The 16,873-nt window shown below is 37.9% G+C and overlaps 1 protein-coding gene across 8 annotated transcripts; it reads left to right on the forward strand.

The window, feature by feature from the left end:
* Positions 1–4,237: 4,237 nt before the first annotated feature.
* On the forward strand, positions 4,238–15,159 carry HENMT1 (HEN methyltransferase 1). 8 transcript variants are annotated; one of them, XM_082052344.1, is made up of 7 exons: positions 4,238–4,542; positions 5,555–5,686; positions 7,265–7,377; positions 8,464–8,598; positions 9,005–9,187; positions 10,834–11,011; positions 12,690–15,159. In XM_082052344.1, the coding sequence occupies exons 2-7, from the start codon at positions 5,570–5,572 to the stop codon at positions 13,098–13,100; spliced, it is 1,137 nt and encodes a 378-aa protein (XP_081908470.1). In that variant the 5' UTR covers positions 4,238–4,542; positions 5,555–5,569; the 3' UTR covers positions 13,101–15,159. The 8 variants fall into 8 exon arrangements, with proteins under 8 accessions (XP_081908470.1, XP_081908469.1, XP_081908472.1 ...); XM_082052343.1 differs by having other exon boundaries at positions 4,238–4,480; XM_082052345.1 differs by having other exon boundaries at positions 4,239–4,377.
* The last annotated feature ends 1,714 nt before the right edge of the window (positions 15,160–16,873 follow it).

Raw genomic sequence — 16,873 nt, forward strand, 5'->3', positions numbered from 1 at the left:
CAGCCGTCCCGCCGCCAGCAGCTGTGTTGTCCCTCCCCCGAGGCTCACCCCAGGTCGCCGGGCTGCCCCGGCCGGGCCGTGGGGCCTCCAAGCGGGGAGCGGCGGCCCAGGGCGAGCGAGGGGCCCTAGCGGCCTGCCAGGGACAGCTGCTGCCACCGCAGCACCAGGTGTGAGGCCAGCGGCTTGGCAAACTTGTGAATGAGTGCCGTTAGTCACCCTCGTTGTTGGTGATGAGGCTGGAGCCCAGCAGAGCACCTGCGGCCTGTGCCTGCCTTCACAGAAAGCGAGAGGCTGAGAAATAACGACAGGAATCCTGAGCGAAGAAGCGTGTGTTAGTGGCTGCACGGCCAGGATACATCAAAGCCTGTTGATTTGAAGCTAATGTTCGTGGTGAGGCCCATTCCTGGCTGAGGCCTGGCAACGCCTGAGCAGCTTCCTGGAGTCTTGTCATGCACCAAGAAAACGATAACTATTCCTGTGGCTAAATTCAGGCTGGATGCCTCTTTCTGAAAGCAGTAATACAGATACTACATACAGACTTGGAACAACCAGAATAAGGTTACTGCATTTTCAAGTTAAGACAAATCAGTTGGGTTTAGGAAAGTAACAGGAAACACAAGTTAAAATCCTCCAGTTTTGCCTGAAAAGTATCTGATAGATGAATTGAACTTGAATTTTCAGGTTACATTTAAGTCATTATTCAAAGGTTCCCAGTAGGCTTTGAATTACAGTCTTTTTTTTCAAAAGCAGAAAGAAAAATAAAAACAAGTTTCATACTTCGGTGTTGAGCTTTAACTTGAAGTACAGAAAGAAGACTGAATGCACGATGTTGAAGAACTACCATGAGATTCTAAATGTCAAATGACTGTGCAAAAAAAATTAAGTGAAAGTCCACCAAAATAACTGGAAACGGCATGGTGGAACAAAATACATTAAGTTGTACACACAGAGAAGGGTTCCATGTTGCTCAGCACATCAGGAAACAGGTGCAGGGAGAAGCTGGTATGGAAAAAGCATCTCTACAGGTGTGATATTTAAAACTAATTTATTTTTCTTAATTTAAAAATGAGATAAATACTGCTGGAAGTACCATTAGAATAGTTAGAGTATCTTCACAGTAATTAATCTTCCTTGCTCTGGCCCTTTTAACATACCCGAGAGCTCATACTATAGCAGAAAAGGGTCCTTATCAGTCCCTGGCAGTTAACAGTTTCTCTAAACTGCCTACTGTGCTATCTAGGCTCTTCACACCTCTTTCAGCCTCCACTTCCCATGGGGGCTGATTTCTAAAGTTGTTCACAAAACCTTTGTTACTCTTCTCATGACTCTACCATCTTGATACAGTAAGTGTCCACGTAACAATCTCATATGAAATTACAGAAAGAATCACAACATTAATTCTAAGAAAGTGGCCTTATAGCAGTGAAGTAATCTTGTTCTGGAGACAGTGAGAGTAGTAACTTTTCTTTGAAGCTGAGTGGGTTGTTGTTGTCGTTGTTCAGGGTGCCCTTGACTCTTTGAGTGCCTCCTTAATTTTTCTTGTATAATCACTTGAAGACAGCCTGTATTTCTGTTGTTACCCAAAACGTGTTTTCATGCATTTATCTTTTCCTGTTGAAAGATTTATTCAATAGGTTCCAAACCTCAGTGTTTTTTCCTCTGTATAGGATAACATTTTTGTACTTCTTACACAGTCCCTCTTTGGTGGTAATGCTGAAACCTTTGATATAGCTGTAACCTATAAATCCATTTGCTGCAAATTAGATTTTCTTCCCTCAGGCATCCCAACCGGTCTTTATACAGAACAGAGCCAAAGAAAAAAAAATCAACCAGGGGGTGGTTTTCACTTGCAAACTGCAAGGAACTATATATAATTATAAAAGAGTACAGTGATCTGTGTGTAAGAGACTAGCCTCACTTCTCATTCGCACAGTTAATTCTGAATTTTCTCAAATGGGCCTAATCTGTTATTTGAAGCTGAGGAGAAAGAAACTAGTACTTAGTTACTGAACATCCTCTGAATCTGTTTTTAGAGCAGTGGTTGTTAACTCTAAAATTACAGATGAGGCAGTATTGCTGCATGCATTTTCTTGTCAAGTATCAGTGTAGATAGGAGTATTCAGGCAGCAATGCTGCATTAGATTACTATTTAGTTGTATGCACTATAGCTTTAAAGGGAAAATAAAGGAATTGTGTACTGTTGTCTTTCTCATCCCAGTTACTGAAGGATAAAGTAAGTTTCAGCAGTTTAAGACTTTTTGATTCATTACTTTCTATTGTGAGATGCCTTTATTTCAGTATAGTCATATAAATTGTTGCTCTCTATATGGTACAAAAGTAACATACTTCTCTAAAAATAACCTGTTTCATTTGTGGGCATATTGAACTGAATGCAACTTGAAATTCAGTTTGAGATTGTAATGTGAAAAATACCTTTGAAACAAAGTTTCTGAGAAACCTCATTGACTTGGACCTCCTTTGAGCAGGGCTTGTATTAGATAACCTCTAAAGGTCTCTTCTAACATAAATTGTTCTATGATTCCTTGAGAATGTTAGGAGGATTTAACACCGTATAAGGAAAAAAACACCCTGTATTTTCTCTTCTAAAAAGCAAAAAATGTAATTAAAAAGTAAAAATCAATTTACTAGACTAGTCAAAGGGATTTAATGGGAATTATTCCCTATAAAAACATAGTTTCTGTGCATGGCCCAATTGGGTTATATAGGTCTTTAAATCTTATTAGGGAAAAAATCCTACAAAAATAATTGACCAGGTGTTACATACAGTCTAAAATAAATTTCCTACATAGGTAAAGATTGGTAATATTACAACATGTATTTAAAACCTGTTTGCAATCCAAACTGATGGAGATATAACTCTCAGGCTGCCTTATTTGAATACAGTGTTGTTAGCACTTCACTGTGATAATGGTAGGAAAACAATTGTGAAATTGTACAGACAGTTCCTTATTTCTACTACTCATAAACCAAAATTAATACAAAGAAAAGCTATTTACCATTGTATTGCAAGCTCCGAAAACCAAAGAAGCTCAAACAGAATGGAACCATTCCAATAACTTGAGATTTCTGAAAAAAATGTCTGGATCACCAGTTTGCAAGCACACTTAAATACATTTCCTAGCTATTGAGTAAACAACATAGCTAACCTGCTGTTAACTGTGTATCCTCTGTCTAGGCCACATCCTGCAAAACTTAACCTTAGCCAAGACTCAAGTTTAAGCCATCACAGACAGGTATCAGCATATAAATTTCTAGTATTTTCTGAAAACTAAACTGAAAGCATTGAATTGTGGTCTAATTTAGTTAACAAATCTTCTCAACCCTCACTGTCACCACAATCCTCCTTTCTTTTGGGTCCAGGCACACAGTGCACACCGTCCTTTTCACAGAGCAGCCCCACCCTATCATTAACAAAGCGCTTTACGGACTTGTGAACAGAAAAAGTAACAGGAAATGTGGAACCGTATTTTCCTTTCTGCTTTCACTGTGCATCCAAACAGCTGCCTGCTCTTTGAGAGACAAATCTTGCCCCAGTGTGGAAAATACTTTATGCAATCTTGCGAAACACATCGATTGTCTTTTTTTTGTGGTCTGTGCCTCCCTCCGCCTGGCAGAGCTCTCACCCTGTCACTGGATCCTGACCCTGTCGCTACCAGCGCAATAGCATCAGTTTCTCCTATGGAGAAATAACAAACTCCTCTGCAGACACGGGAGCTGTACCGAGTCACACAGAACCTAAAAGAAGTAGCACAAGGAGTAGCGGATTTTTTTTCTTTAGTGTAAAAATTAGGGACACCTTCCTGCCAATCACCTTTTAATTTCACAGAGGGAGGCTGGCACAGGCAGAGACAAATACAGCAAGGCGGACCTTTGGATGCTCATGTGATGCTAAGCTGTCTTGTATTAATGAGGATTAGAAGGCATCGCTCTACATTATAAAATGTAATACATAAATGTTTTGCTGTGCGGCATTGTAACTCCGGGGCGGAGGAGAGGCCGCCAGCTGGTGCTGGGGGCAGTTTCCCGGCGCTCCCAACGACGCCGAAGCGTCGGGTCTTTCTGCTCGAAGGGCCAGATGTGCCTCGGGAACCCGCGCGCACGGGCCCGGGAGAGAGGGGAGCGGCAGGCGCGGGCCGGGCGGCCGCTCATAGGTCGCGCCTGAGGCGGGCGCGGGCGGCTGCGCACCGGGGAGGCGGTTGGCGGTGGGAGGTCAGGAACAGGAGCTGGAGAGAGGAGCGCGGGGAAAGGGCAGGGGTGTCAGGGAATGGCTACCAGGACATGGCTGCTGGGGGGCGGCCCAGTCACGCTCCTCGCAAGCCCCGCGGATGACGAGGAGCAGGCCCTAGGAGATACCCGGTGACGGTCGAGGGCCGGGGCCGGGCCGGGCCGGGCCGGGCCGGCGCGGGCTGGGGCGGCTCTGGCCGGCGAGGCGTGGGCTGAGGCAGCGCCGGGCTGCTGGGTAGGGAGCCCGGGAAGGGCTGGGGTGCAGCCTGCGGGCCGGGAGCATGTGAGGATGATGAGGTGGGTGGCAGTGGCCCGGCTGCCCAGGCAGTTACTGGGGAGAGAAGCCCAACAGAGTCACTTGCTACTAAGCAGACAAATGGCTGGCGTGAACGTCGGGCTTGTTTCTGGTTTTGTACATATATATATAAAATATATATTTATACTTATGCATGAAAGACGTTATGGGGCGTTCAAGTTGTCAGCAGGCTTGGCCCAGCTGCTCTGCTTGTGTTGGACCTGGTGCTTGTGAGATCTGCTCCTGAGCGCTGGGCTGCATTCCGCTGGGGAGCATGGGTGGCTCTGGGGAGTTCACTCATCATTTATCAGGGCCTTATTTTCAGTTGGGAAATTTCTTGTTAAATATGTGTGCCAAAATGTAGCTTTTAATAAAAGGTAGGTAAGTTGGAAATGCACTAACGGATATGACTAGTTCCATGCTGTTAGATAAATTATAAAATACAGGCACTGGTAACAAGGTTTAGCTGGTAGTAAATCTAAAGCTAAGGCCTAGCAGAACCTTTCCTCTTGCACAACAAAGTAATTTTTCATATATTTCCTGCTAGTTTTTACATTGCAGAAATTGCATTGAGCTATACATAAACAAATTTAGATATCAAATAATCTGAATTGTAAGATAAAACAAATGATAGATGAGAGACAAGAAAGCAGGCACCTAAGTGATGAATTATTTATTTTTCTGCACTTGCCAGAGAAGCTTAGGAAGATTAAATATGTTGCAGTTGTGTAAACACTACATATGTGTGCAGGATAGAGAGTGACAAGTTACGAAACTTGCTTTTTATGATTGTTTATGATTTATAATTGGTTATTTACATCATTATATGTGGAGGAAGCAGCTAGCGCCTAATTTCTCTAATTCCTATGTTTTTGTCATTTTCTGAATAGAACTGGGATCGAGTCTACCTGTGCTTAATTGTGAATTGAACACCACTGAAAACAGCAAACTCTATAATTTGATATGTTACAAAATGCTTCAGAAAATAAGAATTAACTTTTTTTTAAATTTTAGCATTAGCAAAATATAATGGATAAGAACTTTCAAGAAGAACAGTTTACAGGAGTTATTAAATTTACACCTCCTTTGTACAAACAACGCTACCAGTTCATTAAAGATTTAGTGGGGAAATACAAACCTAAAAAGGTTGGTATGTTTTGTCTTTTTATAAATTTGAAAAAAAAATAGTTTGCATTAGGTATCTCAGGAATATGGGAAATGCCTAGATAACCTACTGACCTAATTACCAAACAATAGTAGTGGAGGAGCTGTTGTTAGAACTGAATTTCCTTACTAGGCACTTGATGATCATGCTTTGTTTTTCAGGGGTGCATATAATGAATGTTAATTAATGGGAAGAGGGGAAGTCTAAACATGAAAAATGCCAGAACCTCTTTTGGAGAGTAGGTTGGCATTGTGGTTTTAATTTAATGCTGAGGATTTTGGTTCAAGCTGCTTTCACCATTGTTTGGTTTTGCTCTCTAGAGCTGATAATTCCATATACAGTATGACGTTTACCTCATCATTCACATAGATGTTCTCAGATGAGATGTGACACTCAGAGTGTGGGATTACGTGAGGCTAACTCTCCTCCACTTTCTTAAGGTCTTGTCACCCCTTTCTGTTTCCCCCCTCCTTCCCCCCCCAATATGTCAGGGCTCTTGTTTTGATAAGTCATCTTGAAAAGTTAAATTATTTAAGTAATATTGTCTAGTGTTCTTTTCTAATGTGTCCTCCTACCTAGCACCTCCTTCGAAAATGTAAAAACTTGAGAAATACCTCTGTCTTCAGTGCTGAACCACAGAACTGATGTTAATATCTTAGAGAACGTTCAAGAAATTGATGAGAAGTGCATCTTCAGTGCATTCACATAATCATACTTTAAGTAGCTAATAAAAATCTCATCCAGTCTATGAGGTCATGGCACTATAATCTACTCTTAATTAGACTGTATTCAGGAGTGTTGCATTGGTATTTAAAGGTTTGAATTTCCTGATTTAGGATGTGAAATGGGGCAGTGTAAACTTTCTGTTTACCTGCAGGATAGAGGTAAGCTGAACAGAAACAATTCAGGATTTTCACACTAAGTACTGAGCAGTGTGCTTCAACCTTGACTTAGCCTGAGAAAGAACAGTGGGGTTTGGTTTGTGTACTCAACTACGTCTTTGGCTTACAGGAAAAAAATTCTATTCTATATTTGACTTTGTGCTCTGAATATCCCCAGCCTTCCCCACTTAAACATTAGACTGAGCCTGTAAACTTGTTTTATGCAGATCCTTCGCTGCTAACCTGGCTGCTGGTGAGCCTGTTCTCAGTGTTTTGGATAGAAAGAAGACGAGTGAAAAGCAGTGATCAATATGAAAACTGCTGCACCTTTAATACTTAAAAATCATGCTGTACAGTTATTTGAGTGAATATGCCTTCATGTGGAAAACATTCTCCAGAGTAATTGGGATGTTCTACATGTACTTGTTTATAGCTGTAATAACAAAAGGTTAATCCATTTGAAACATCTTGTAGGATCTTCGCAAACATTTTTAGAAAGAATTTTCAAATCCATGTCTATACTGCTTGTAACTGTAAATTTTAGTTATGATTGTGAAATGCTTTATTTTTCATTAAAATGTTATTTTTACATAAATGTGGAACTTTTATTTTATGAAAGTCTCTGAAATTATTTAGAAATATGCAGCATTTACATGTTATTTAATATCTGATTTACAGGTGGCAGATTTAGGATGTGCTGACTGTACTCTTCTCTGGATGCTGAAATTCTGCAGTTGTATTGAAGAGTTAGCTGGGCTAGATATCTGCACAAGTGTAATGAAAGAGAACATGTAAGCTCTTGCATTGTGTTAATTTAAGGTTTGTATTTGGCTTGACCTAGTGGCATGTTACATCATTTCTTGTCAAGAATTTCAAAGTGAAGGTAAATGCAGAAATCGCAGCTTGGCAAGTGAAGAGCTATCCATTGTTATTTAGTTATTTTGCACCTGTGTGTGGGGACTGTTGAGCTGTAGGTGGCCGTAACATCAGCTAATGTAGCAAAGGTCCAAGTCATGGAATGGCCCTGAAGGTGTGTGTATCTGAGAAATACACATGTTTGTAAAGGTACTAACACATTACACTAACTAGTACTATCTGTTTATGCTTATAAATGACATTACTGGGGTATGAAAATCTGATTGTTTTGAAATGTGCATGTACCTCTCTTTTAGTCACCGTGGTGGGGACTTCATCCTTGTTAATTCTTTTGAAGTGGGAGGGTTAGTTAGCTACATGTTTTATGTCTGGCTTAGATGGCTCTAAAATATGAACTGTATGTGATCTTTGAAGCATGAGTCAGACCAGTGAGGAACAACGAAGTTTCTCTCTGGGAAGCTGACTGATACGGTTTCAATTAATATGTAGGATCTTGGTGGTGACATTATCACTTGCTCCTTCTAAAGAATGAAGAAAAGTAGCCTTTTATTTAATGTTTACTGTGTGATTTGTCTGATGCAGTATTTCAGAATGAAATTTGCACATGTATTTTAGTTCTCCATCTACTTTATTTGGGGGAAAAAAAGGTTAAGGTGCTTAACTGATAACTTCCCCCAAAACCCTGTAAAGTGTGTCTAAGCCAGTCTAGAGTTGAGCTCCTATCAGAATTTACAAGCAGCTTTGCAAGAGGCTTCAGTATGGTGGAAATTTTTGTAAACGTGAAGGATGACTGCTGGTTTAACTCCTTTGCTCTTTCTGCCCTATTGTAGATAGTAATAAAAAGTGTTTGTATTAGAACTTTTTTTTTAATTCCTGTAAAATAGTAAACCTTTTGAGATTTAGAAGGTATCTATGTGGAGCATTGGCTAGTTCAGTTGCATGTACAATTTATCATGTCTGAAGGTCCTTTCTATGACATAATGTCTTTAATACTTTTGTAGGCATAGGTTGTCTCCTCTTCCTGGTGATTATTTGCAACCGGCTGAAAGACCCCTAACTATTACCTTGCATCAAGGTTCAGTTGCCCATAAAGATCCTTGCATGCTTGGTTTTGACTTGGTAACGTGTATTGAACTGTGAGTATTACACCAACATACTACAGTTTTCCAAGTTCATTAGGGTTCAGTTTGGAATTTGTCCATACTCTAAACAGACTTGATCAAACCTTTTATGCAGAACAGTAGTAGAATGTGGCATCTTCTCACCTGTGCTTAAATTAACCATACTAAGAAATTCAAGTGGTGCTAGATTATGGTGGAAAAAGGATATTGATGAAAAAGTAGAAAATGCAAGAGGAAATTTTCTCAGACAAAAACCTCTAAGCTGCCATTCAGCCACAGTGTCAGTACTAATATTGTAGAATGAGGCTTAAAGTTAACAAGGTAGAGAGGCAGGTTTGGTTTTGTTTTTTTTTGACAGGTTGTTAAGAAGATTGAAATACAGTAGAGTGGTTTTAGACATACATAAACTTATCCTTTACAGAATAGAGCACCTGGAACAATCAGAACTAGTGAAGTTTCCTGAAGTGGTGTTTGGTTTCATGGCTCCACGCATAGTTGTGATCAGTACTCCAAATTCTGAATTTAACGCTTTGCTTCCCGGCAAAGCATTATTCAGGCATCCAGACCACAAATTTGAATGGAACCAAGCGCAATTTCAAAGCTGGTAAGTTCACTGAGCATTGTATGCGAACAGCTGTGAGTGTTCAGTAATGTGAGAAAGCAATAAGCTATACATTTTCAGAACAGTGTGTGTATGTGGTTTGGTGTCAGTGCAGCTTCACACCTACTGATTTGGTGAAACGTTTCTATGCTGTTAAATAGTTAAGCATGCTCTGGGGGTTTTGCATTTTATGATGTTTGTTAAGTGGACTTGCTTTTACTGTGATTGCTCTGCAAAAAGTATTTAAAACTTTTATGTTCCTTTTTCTATATCTTTATTACAATTAATGCATTTGAAGTGTAAGGTATTAATTAACCTTTTCAGATAATAATACCTTGCTATAGAAATGCTTCATAAAAACCTAAGAGATGTGCTCACTTTGTATGGTGTGTAATCAAAACACTCAATTAATCCAGACCTTTCGGTAAGAGTATGCAAACAGATTTATCAAATAATCACAGGAGCAGAGCATGTTGAATAAAGTTAAGGATAGCTTAGTGTGTCATGGCACAATGAAAGATTTTATGCAAAACATATGTACATGACAGAGGGTTGCAGGAGATGTATCTTAATCTAATATCAGTAGATGTAATAAAAACAAAATAAAGAGGGAGTACAATATATGTCCTGTGATAACATTGAACTGTCAGGCAGTTGTGGAAGAAAATCTGTGGTAAAGGGTGCCATACCTCAATAGTCAGCTCCTGGTCAGAAATTGTATCTTGGAAAATTTGCCCCATCAATTAGGTTATTTCTGCCATAAACTTCAAAGTATGCAGTTACTTTTGAGTATAGAGTTTTGCAAAACTTGAGGCATATATTTTTCCCCAAATAATGATACTACACCCTGCCTGCATTTTTAACTGAAGGATGAATACCTTAGAGACCTTCTATATGACTTAAAGTAAATTGAGATTCTGCTTTTTGATATATGTGAATTAAAAATATTGGTATCATTGAAGGAGTGATTTTTTTTGAGAAGCAGACATGAGAGAGCTTTTATGTTTGTGTTTTGAAATATAAGTATTGAAATATCCTCTAACATACATGAGATATTGATTTTGTTTACTTCTTTTTCATGACAAATGATGCAAGTAGGTAGTGCAATTTTAGTTTTTAGTTCCCTACTCCATCACTTTTTTCACACTGGCTGATGTACAGTAGTACAAGATTGGTTTTCATTTAGATGTCGTGTACATTGTTGTAACCTTGATTAGATAGACTTTACTCTTTATACAACAAACCTCACTTTTTTTTTTTTTTCCAATCAACTGGTGTCTTGTGGTTTTGGGGTGTGTATGTTTTTTATAGGTTCTTAAATAATTTTGTTCTTTAAAACTGGTAGTTTTTCGCTCACTTTTAATGCATTTAAGGCAGTGAGTAAGCAACTGTGTACATGCATATTCTATGCAGATATTTTAGAAAGAACAGTAATGTTTGGTTACCTAAATTACAAATAATAAATGATTCAGACTATGGTAGGCATATGATTATAGCTCTGATTCAGCAAGTTTTGACAGGCATGGGAGTACTGGAGGAATTATACTCAAGCATTCATAGGATCAGGGTCTTGCTTCTGTAAAAGAATGTATATTTGTTGCTGTAAAAGAGAAATATTTAGTATGATTAGAATAATTTTTCTTTCTTAGGGCTCTAGAGACAGCCAGACGTTATGATTACTCAGTGGAATTTACTGGCGTAGGGCACCCACCAACAGGAATGGAGAATGTTGGGTTTTGTACCCAAATAGGTGTGTTTGTTAGAAAATATCCTCAAACCAGTGAATCTGCTCAGTCTGAGAAACCCACTGAAGCAGTTTACAAAACGGTAAGTAAGAGTAAAATTTTCTATGACCTTCCTGTGAAGGTGTTCTTTCTGTGGTCTACTAGTGCTGTCCAGTCTTAGCTCTGATTAACACACACCATCAGATCAAGAGAGTCTCAATTCTGTGATTTGTGTTTCTAATTGTATAAAGGCCTTAAATTTTTAGGTTATTTGCTAAATAGCAATATGGGTAATCATTCTTATTTTAACATAATATTATCCTTAGAATGTAAATTCTCCTTTTTGCCAGGTATAGTGTGATACTATTTTTATAATTGTTTCTCTAATTATTCATCTTTTCATCATGTAGTTGTTAGCAGTGACACAGTTCTTTCAGATACATAAAAGATAAAAAGCATTTCTAGCAGTGTATGTTTTGAAGAAATGCAGAGTCTTGTCAAAATATATTATGAAGAGGAAGGCATTTCCCAGAAATTTGATTGACAGGACCTGTTTTGTATGCTTTGCCTTATTCGGTAGCATTTGGTGTTACACCCTAATCTTTGTGTTTTCAGGTAGCCAGTTCTGGGTTTTTTGGAGGCATAGGATCTTGCCATCTACTTAGTTCTCTGGTGGTGTACATCAAGCCTTTTTGGTTTTTAGCACTAAATGGCTTTCACTTTAGATAACTTCAATAATATTTTTGTAAAGTACTCAGCTGTGTGTTGCAGTGTGTCGCACCAGCAGAACCTGATGCACCTAAGTGCCCTGTGGCATAAATCAAAGGACATTTTTTTTTTTTATCAGAGGTAACATGAAGCAATAATGCAAAAAGAAAAATATATTGGGGTGTTTTTTCAATCTTATGAGGCCTTTAATTATTTGTTTCAGTGAACATGTTCTAATATTGCACTTATTTGTTTAAAGATATATATGTATCTTCAATTGACTTATGACCTGACATTATGGGAGTGTCTTTTGTAGTTTCCAAGCTATAAAGACATGCTATACATTTGAAATGTCACCTGTAATCTACTGCCCTTAATAGAATTGTGAGTTGCTCTTTAATGCTCAGCAAACTTGGAAAGACACCTTGAGTGACTGACACGTCCTAGCAATTGCTTACATTATCTTCTGTTACAGGGTTATTAGGAAGGGAGTTTTGACATCAGTATCCTTTGAGTTTAAACAAGCATGTTATATCTCGTGTGTTTCTTATCGAGCTCAGACTATCAAATTAATTTTTATTTTATGATGTAACTAATTTGCAGGAATAAATCAACATTTCCAGATGTAATCAGAAAGTAAGAAGAAATAGTTCTAGACTGTGGAACTTCAGTGGTAGTGTGTTGGTATAAAGCACTTCTTATAAACTAGCAGGAATGAGATTACCTGCCTAGAAGCCTCATGATGAGTAATGTGGAAAGTGTGAGAACAGTTAAAAAGGGCTTCACCTTGCCTGGTGTGCAAGTACAGCTTGCAGATATAAGATAAATAGATATAAGCCTGATTATTTGGAAGTTCTGTTAACTTATCTAATGGCCATTGAAGTTGTAATACATAAAATCAAGTAATATTGTCTGTTTTTTTTCCTGTTATCTGAAAATGCTTAAACTAATAAGCAAAACAAGATTGAAACAAAAAATATGTTCACATTTAGAAGCTCTTTTTGACAAGCAAATGTTAAAATCTGAGCCTATGATAACAAGAAACATTTTTTGTGTTCTTGTATGTTGTAAAGGTCTTCAGAGCTGTGTATCCATGTCTTAAAGATGAGAAATACCTGAAGAATGCAGTGGTCAGTGAAGTTATTTTCACAGCACAAAATATTAAGCAAAGTCTGCTGGACCATTTAATGGCAGAACATGAGGAATATAATAATGATCCCGTTGAGAGAAAATTCCAATTCCAGCCTTCAATGAACCGTTTTTCAGAAGATCTTGGAAAACTAGTTGTTGAAAAGAGCATGGAACCATTTGTCCATGGAAATGTGGTTTATATACCTCTAACAACAATTTTTTCTTTTCCCAAAGTGAATCGGCTTTGTGGTACCTTTGAGAAGTTATGCAAACTTATTGCTGGCAAGGTCACACTGAGCAGTGATGGTTCTGCTGTGATGTTCAATACAGAACTTGAAAATGAAGAGAATTAAATAACAGATTTCTCATACAAAGTTCCATTAAAGCAATTTAGGTGTTTCTTCAGTAGCTGTCAAATGTCGTGTTCTATATGGACCTAGAACCACAAAATTTATCCATCAGCACCTCTCTCACTGAGTAAAGATGAGTGCTTCTGACAAAGATCCCAGTAACTGGTAGGGCTTTAAAATAGAGTATCAGGGGCTAAACAGAAAGAATTAACTCATGTGAAGAAAGAAATAAGTATTTATCTTTGTTTTCTATTACCATTTTGTAGCTATCGTGACTAGATTCTTTTTGGTAATCTTTTGTTTGCTCCAAGGATAGTTCATGATAATACAGAACTATGTTGTTGTGCTGAATAATGAGAGTCAGACAAAGATTTACAACAAGTTTTTTTGTAATAGAATAAAATTTATAGATGAGCTTTTTTAAGATGAGCACATACTCAGCCATGATGTGGGATGTAGGGTGGGGGAAAAAAAAAAGGATAAATTTAGTCTTATTGTCTTATCCAGTTTCTGCTACTTGGGAAATAACTTGCATCCTGTAACTTCCCAGAAGCTGAATTTAATGATTTTGAAACTGGTATCTTTGACTATTATGTTTTTGAAAAAATAAAAAATAGCTGTCTTTGTGAATGCTAAAGTGGCCTCAGTTGTACCTGGAGAAAAAAATCTGCATTTTCACGTGCAGCAGTTTTCCAAAAAGTTTCAATGACACATTCAGCAGAGGTGTTCTAGATAGTACAGTTTACTGGCTTGGCCAGGGTGACTTTTTCTTAAGCAGAGCTGAATTGTGTGTGTAAATGCCCGGTAGCAAATGTTAGATGATGGACTTACGAAGACAGAAATTTTGAAGGGTGCAGAGGATTGGCTTGTTCCTACAGTATCCATGAAGTGACACACTGCAATTCTTTTTAAGTTTCTGTGCATATCCAAATTAGCTTAACCAATGATTTTAATGACTGTGTATTTCTTACGAGTAAAGAGTTGGTTAATTAAAAGGCCTCATTCTGTGTATATTTCACAATGTCATTGGCAGCTTTGGATGAACTAGTAGTATCAAGCTGACTTAATGTTTGTGAAAGTTTCACAGCTTTCTGAAAATAGAAACTTCTGTGTAAGGGCTGGCTGTTTCATAAAGAAGATGGCTGCATTCTACCATCTACATTTTTGGAATCCACTTGGAATGATTAAGGTGAAAGATCAGACATAAAGGGAAAAGGCAGCTGTAATTCTCTGGATTGAGAAATGTTACAAAATCTGTAACAGGTGGAGTTTCAGGGAAAGAAGAATGCTCTGCAGTGCTCTGTCATACTGAATGATTTAAAAATGCTTACTTATTAAGTAAGCTTTATATTTTGTGGGAGATTTCTTCTCCTGCAACAAATAGACATGGATTATTAAAAATTAACACAATATTTAGAATCATTTTAAGAACTAATTAAAATGCATCTCTAATACAATACTTTAAATGGTTTTACTTGTTTTAACATTGTGATATGAACTTGCCGTAGTTGGTATGTTAAAGTATATGTAAAATTCAAAATTGGTAAATATGCTTTGGACACTAATAAGCGTAGCTGTTTCAGAATAGCATTGGTTTGTTATTAGAAAATATCACTGCAGTTCACTATATGGTTTTCTTTAGTTAGAAGATTTTTGGACCATGGAACTTCTTCCTGTGTCTCTTCTTTTCTGAACATTAGATCTTTAGTGTACTTTATAGCATGATGATTTTAAAATTAGGAAAAGGGAAGAGAAGGAGGTCCTGTCAGATTTGGAATGATATTTGCGTTTAATTTTGTATTCGGGTACCATCTAACTACAGGAATGTCTTGTGAATGACAGGACTGTATATGAATACATGCTTGTTTTTCCTCAAAACATTGTACCCTTAAAGCTTGTAGCTATATATCAAAGTGTTTTCTGTGACTATTTGGTGGACTAATGTGAAGGGTCCTAAACCGTAATCCAATTTTTAAGGGGTTCATGGATTCTCTTCCCCTTCTTTGTAACAGGTTTTAGTTTTTAATGATATTAATAGCTAGGGCAAATATAAATTCCTACATTCTTGCTTCTGCCTTTCCTGGGGAAAATCTAAAGTCAAACTACGGATGTTTGGCCCTATCTGTTCACAGTGTTCCTTAGTTTATGTATATGTGCTGAAACTGAAGAAGCTATTACATATCATATACAGAAGTGCTATTTAGAATATATACATTTTAATGGAGACTGCCGGCTTTTACTAAAACAAGGTATGCTATTTTGTGTGCCAGCTTTCCACTGGCTTAAATAAATGTTAATCAAGACTTTAAAGTACTGAATGTCTTTTCAGAAGCAGCTAAACCCTCTCACAGGATTCACTGCACAGCGCTTCATTATCAGGTTCGTCTTTTGATAAAAACAGTATGCATATTTGTGAATAAACACAGTATTTATTGCTTCTCATTTAAACTTGCAGTTTGATCAGGGTCAATTCTGATGTCTCAAATCAGAATGCTGAAAAGAAATTTATAAAGATTTAAGTGTTTTAGACTTGTGGCAATATCACTGACCAGAAGATGGCACACATCTCAAAACAGATGAACCTTAGGTTCAAAACTGGAAAGTCCAAATAAAGTAGATTAAAAACAACAACAATACACCCACCACAAAACAAACAAAAACCAGTGCAGTATCCTGAAATAACTTACTAGCTATTGAGCAAGTACTATAAGGGTTGGTTGTGGTCAGAACTGCCTAATTGTGAGAACTGGAGGAGTTAATTGTCTGTCTCCCCAGAGACTTCTCAAACAAATAGATCTCCCAGCTAACAAACTTCTGATGTGTTTCAGTCCTGGCTTCCATGGTATTAGGCTTTATTCCATACTTGTTTTTGTTATGTTGATCAATGAGGTTTGGATTAACAGTTACAGCTCGGTTATGTGTGATTCATAATGATTAGTTGTTGGAACTTTTTTATTTTTCTGCTTAAACTGAGTGGAAGAAACATAGGAAGGGGGTTCTGAAATGACAGAAAAATTCTTATGCAAAAGTCCTTTGATCTTTCTTCTCCATTCACAAACCAAACACATTATTTTGCAGTCCTGTATGCAAGCAGTTCACTGGGAACATCCCCAAAATAAATGCACTGATCCTAGCATATACTCAAATGAGGATACTAGTGAAACATTAGTAGATCCTAAGGCAATTAAAAAAATTAAAAATACACCAAAACCACAACAACCTGGTGCCATCTTCAGAAGTATATGAACAATTTTAGTTGTGATGAGATGGGCAGTGCCTACAACTCTGAATTTAGGCGAAGCTTTGATAGCTTGTGCTTAGGTATCTCCTGTCACATAGAAATAAAAAGTTACTTAATTTCTAGTTTTTAACAAGGAAGCAATGAAATGAAAACAACCTCTCCCACAGAAGTGTTACCAAAAGTATTAAGACATGCTTGTCTTTCCCCTTCTCGGCAGATCCTGCTGTGAGGCTGTGAATCAACTCATCTGTCACAGAACCTTGTAGTGACACAACAGGTGGGAACAGGAGAGGAGGCAAGAATGAGCAGTTGGGTGGGGAGAAGGCAGAACTACTTATTTTGCCTCAAGATTTATAGAAAGTAACTTTTTCCTATGCTAATCTTTGCCTCTGTTTTGTTGTTTTCCAGTGCCAGAAGGTCCACAAAATGCACCTAGGTGTTCAAGGACAGCATTCAAAGTTCTGGTACTTCCTATCTCTTGTTTCTCTGTAGTGGTAAAGGAAAATATTTTCCTATACCACAATAATGGTTTTAT

Source organism: Streptopelia decaocto (genome assembly GCF_964273445.1).
Source record: "Streptopelia decaocto genome assembly, chromosome: 5".
Lineage (NCBI taxonomy): Eukaryota > Metazoa > Chordata > Aves > Columbiformes > Columbidae > Streptopelia > Streptopelia decaocto.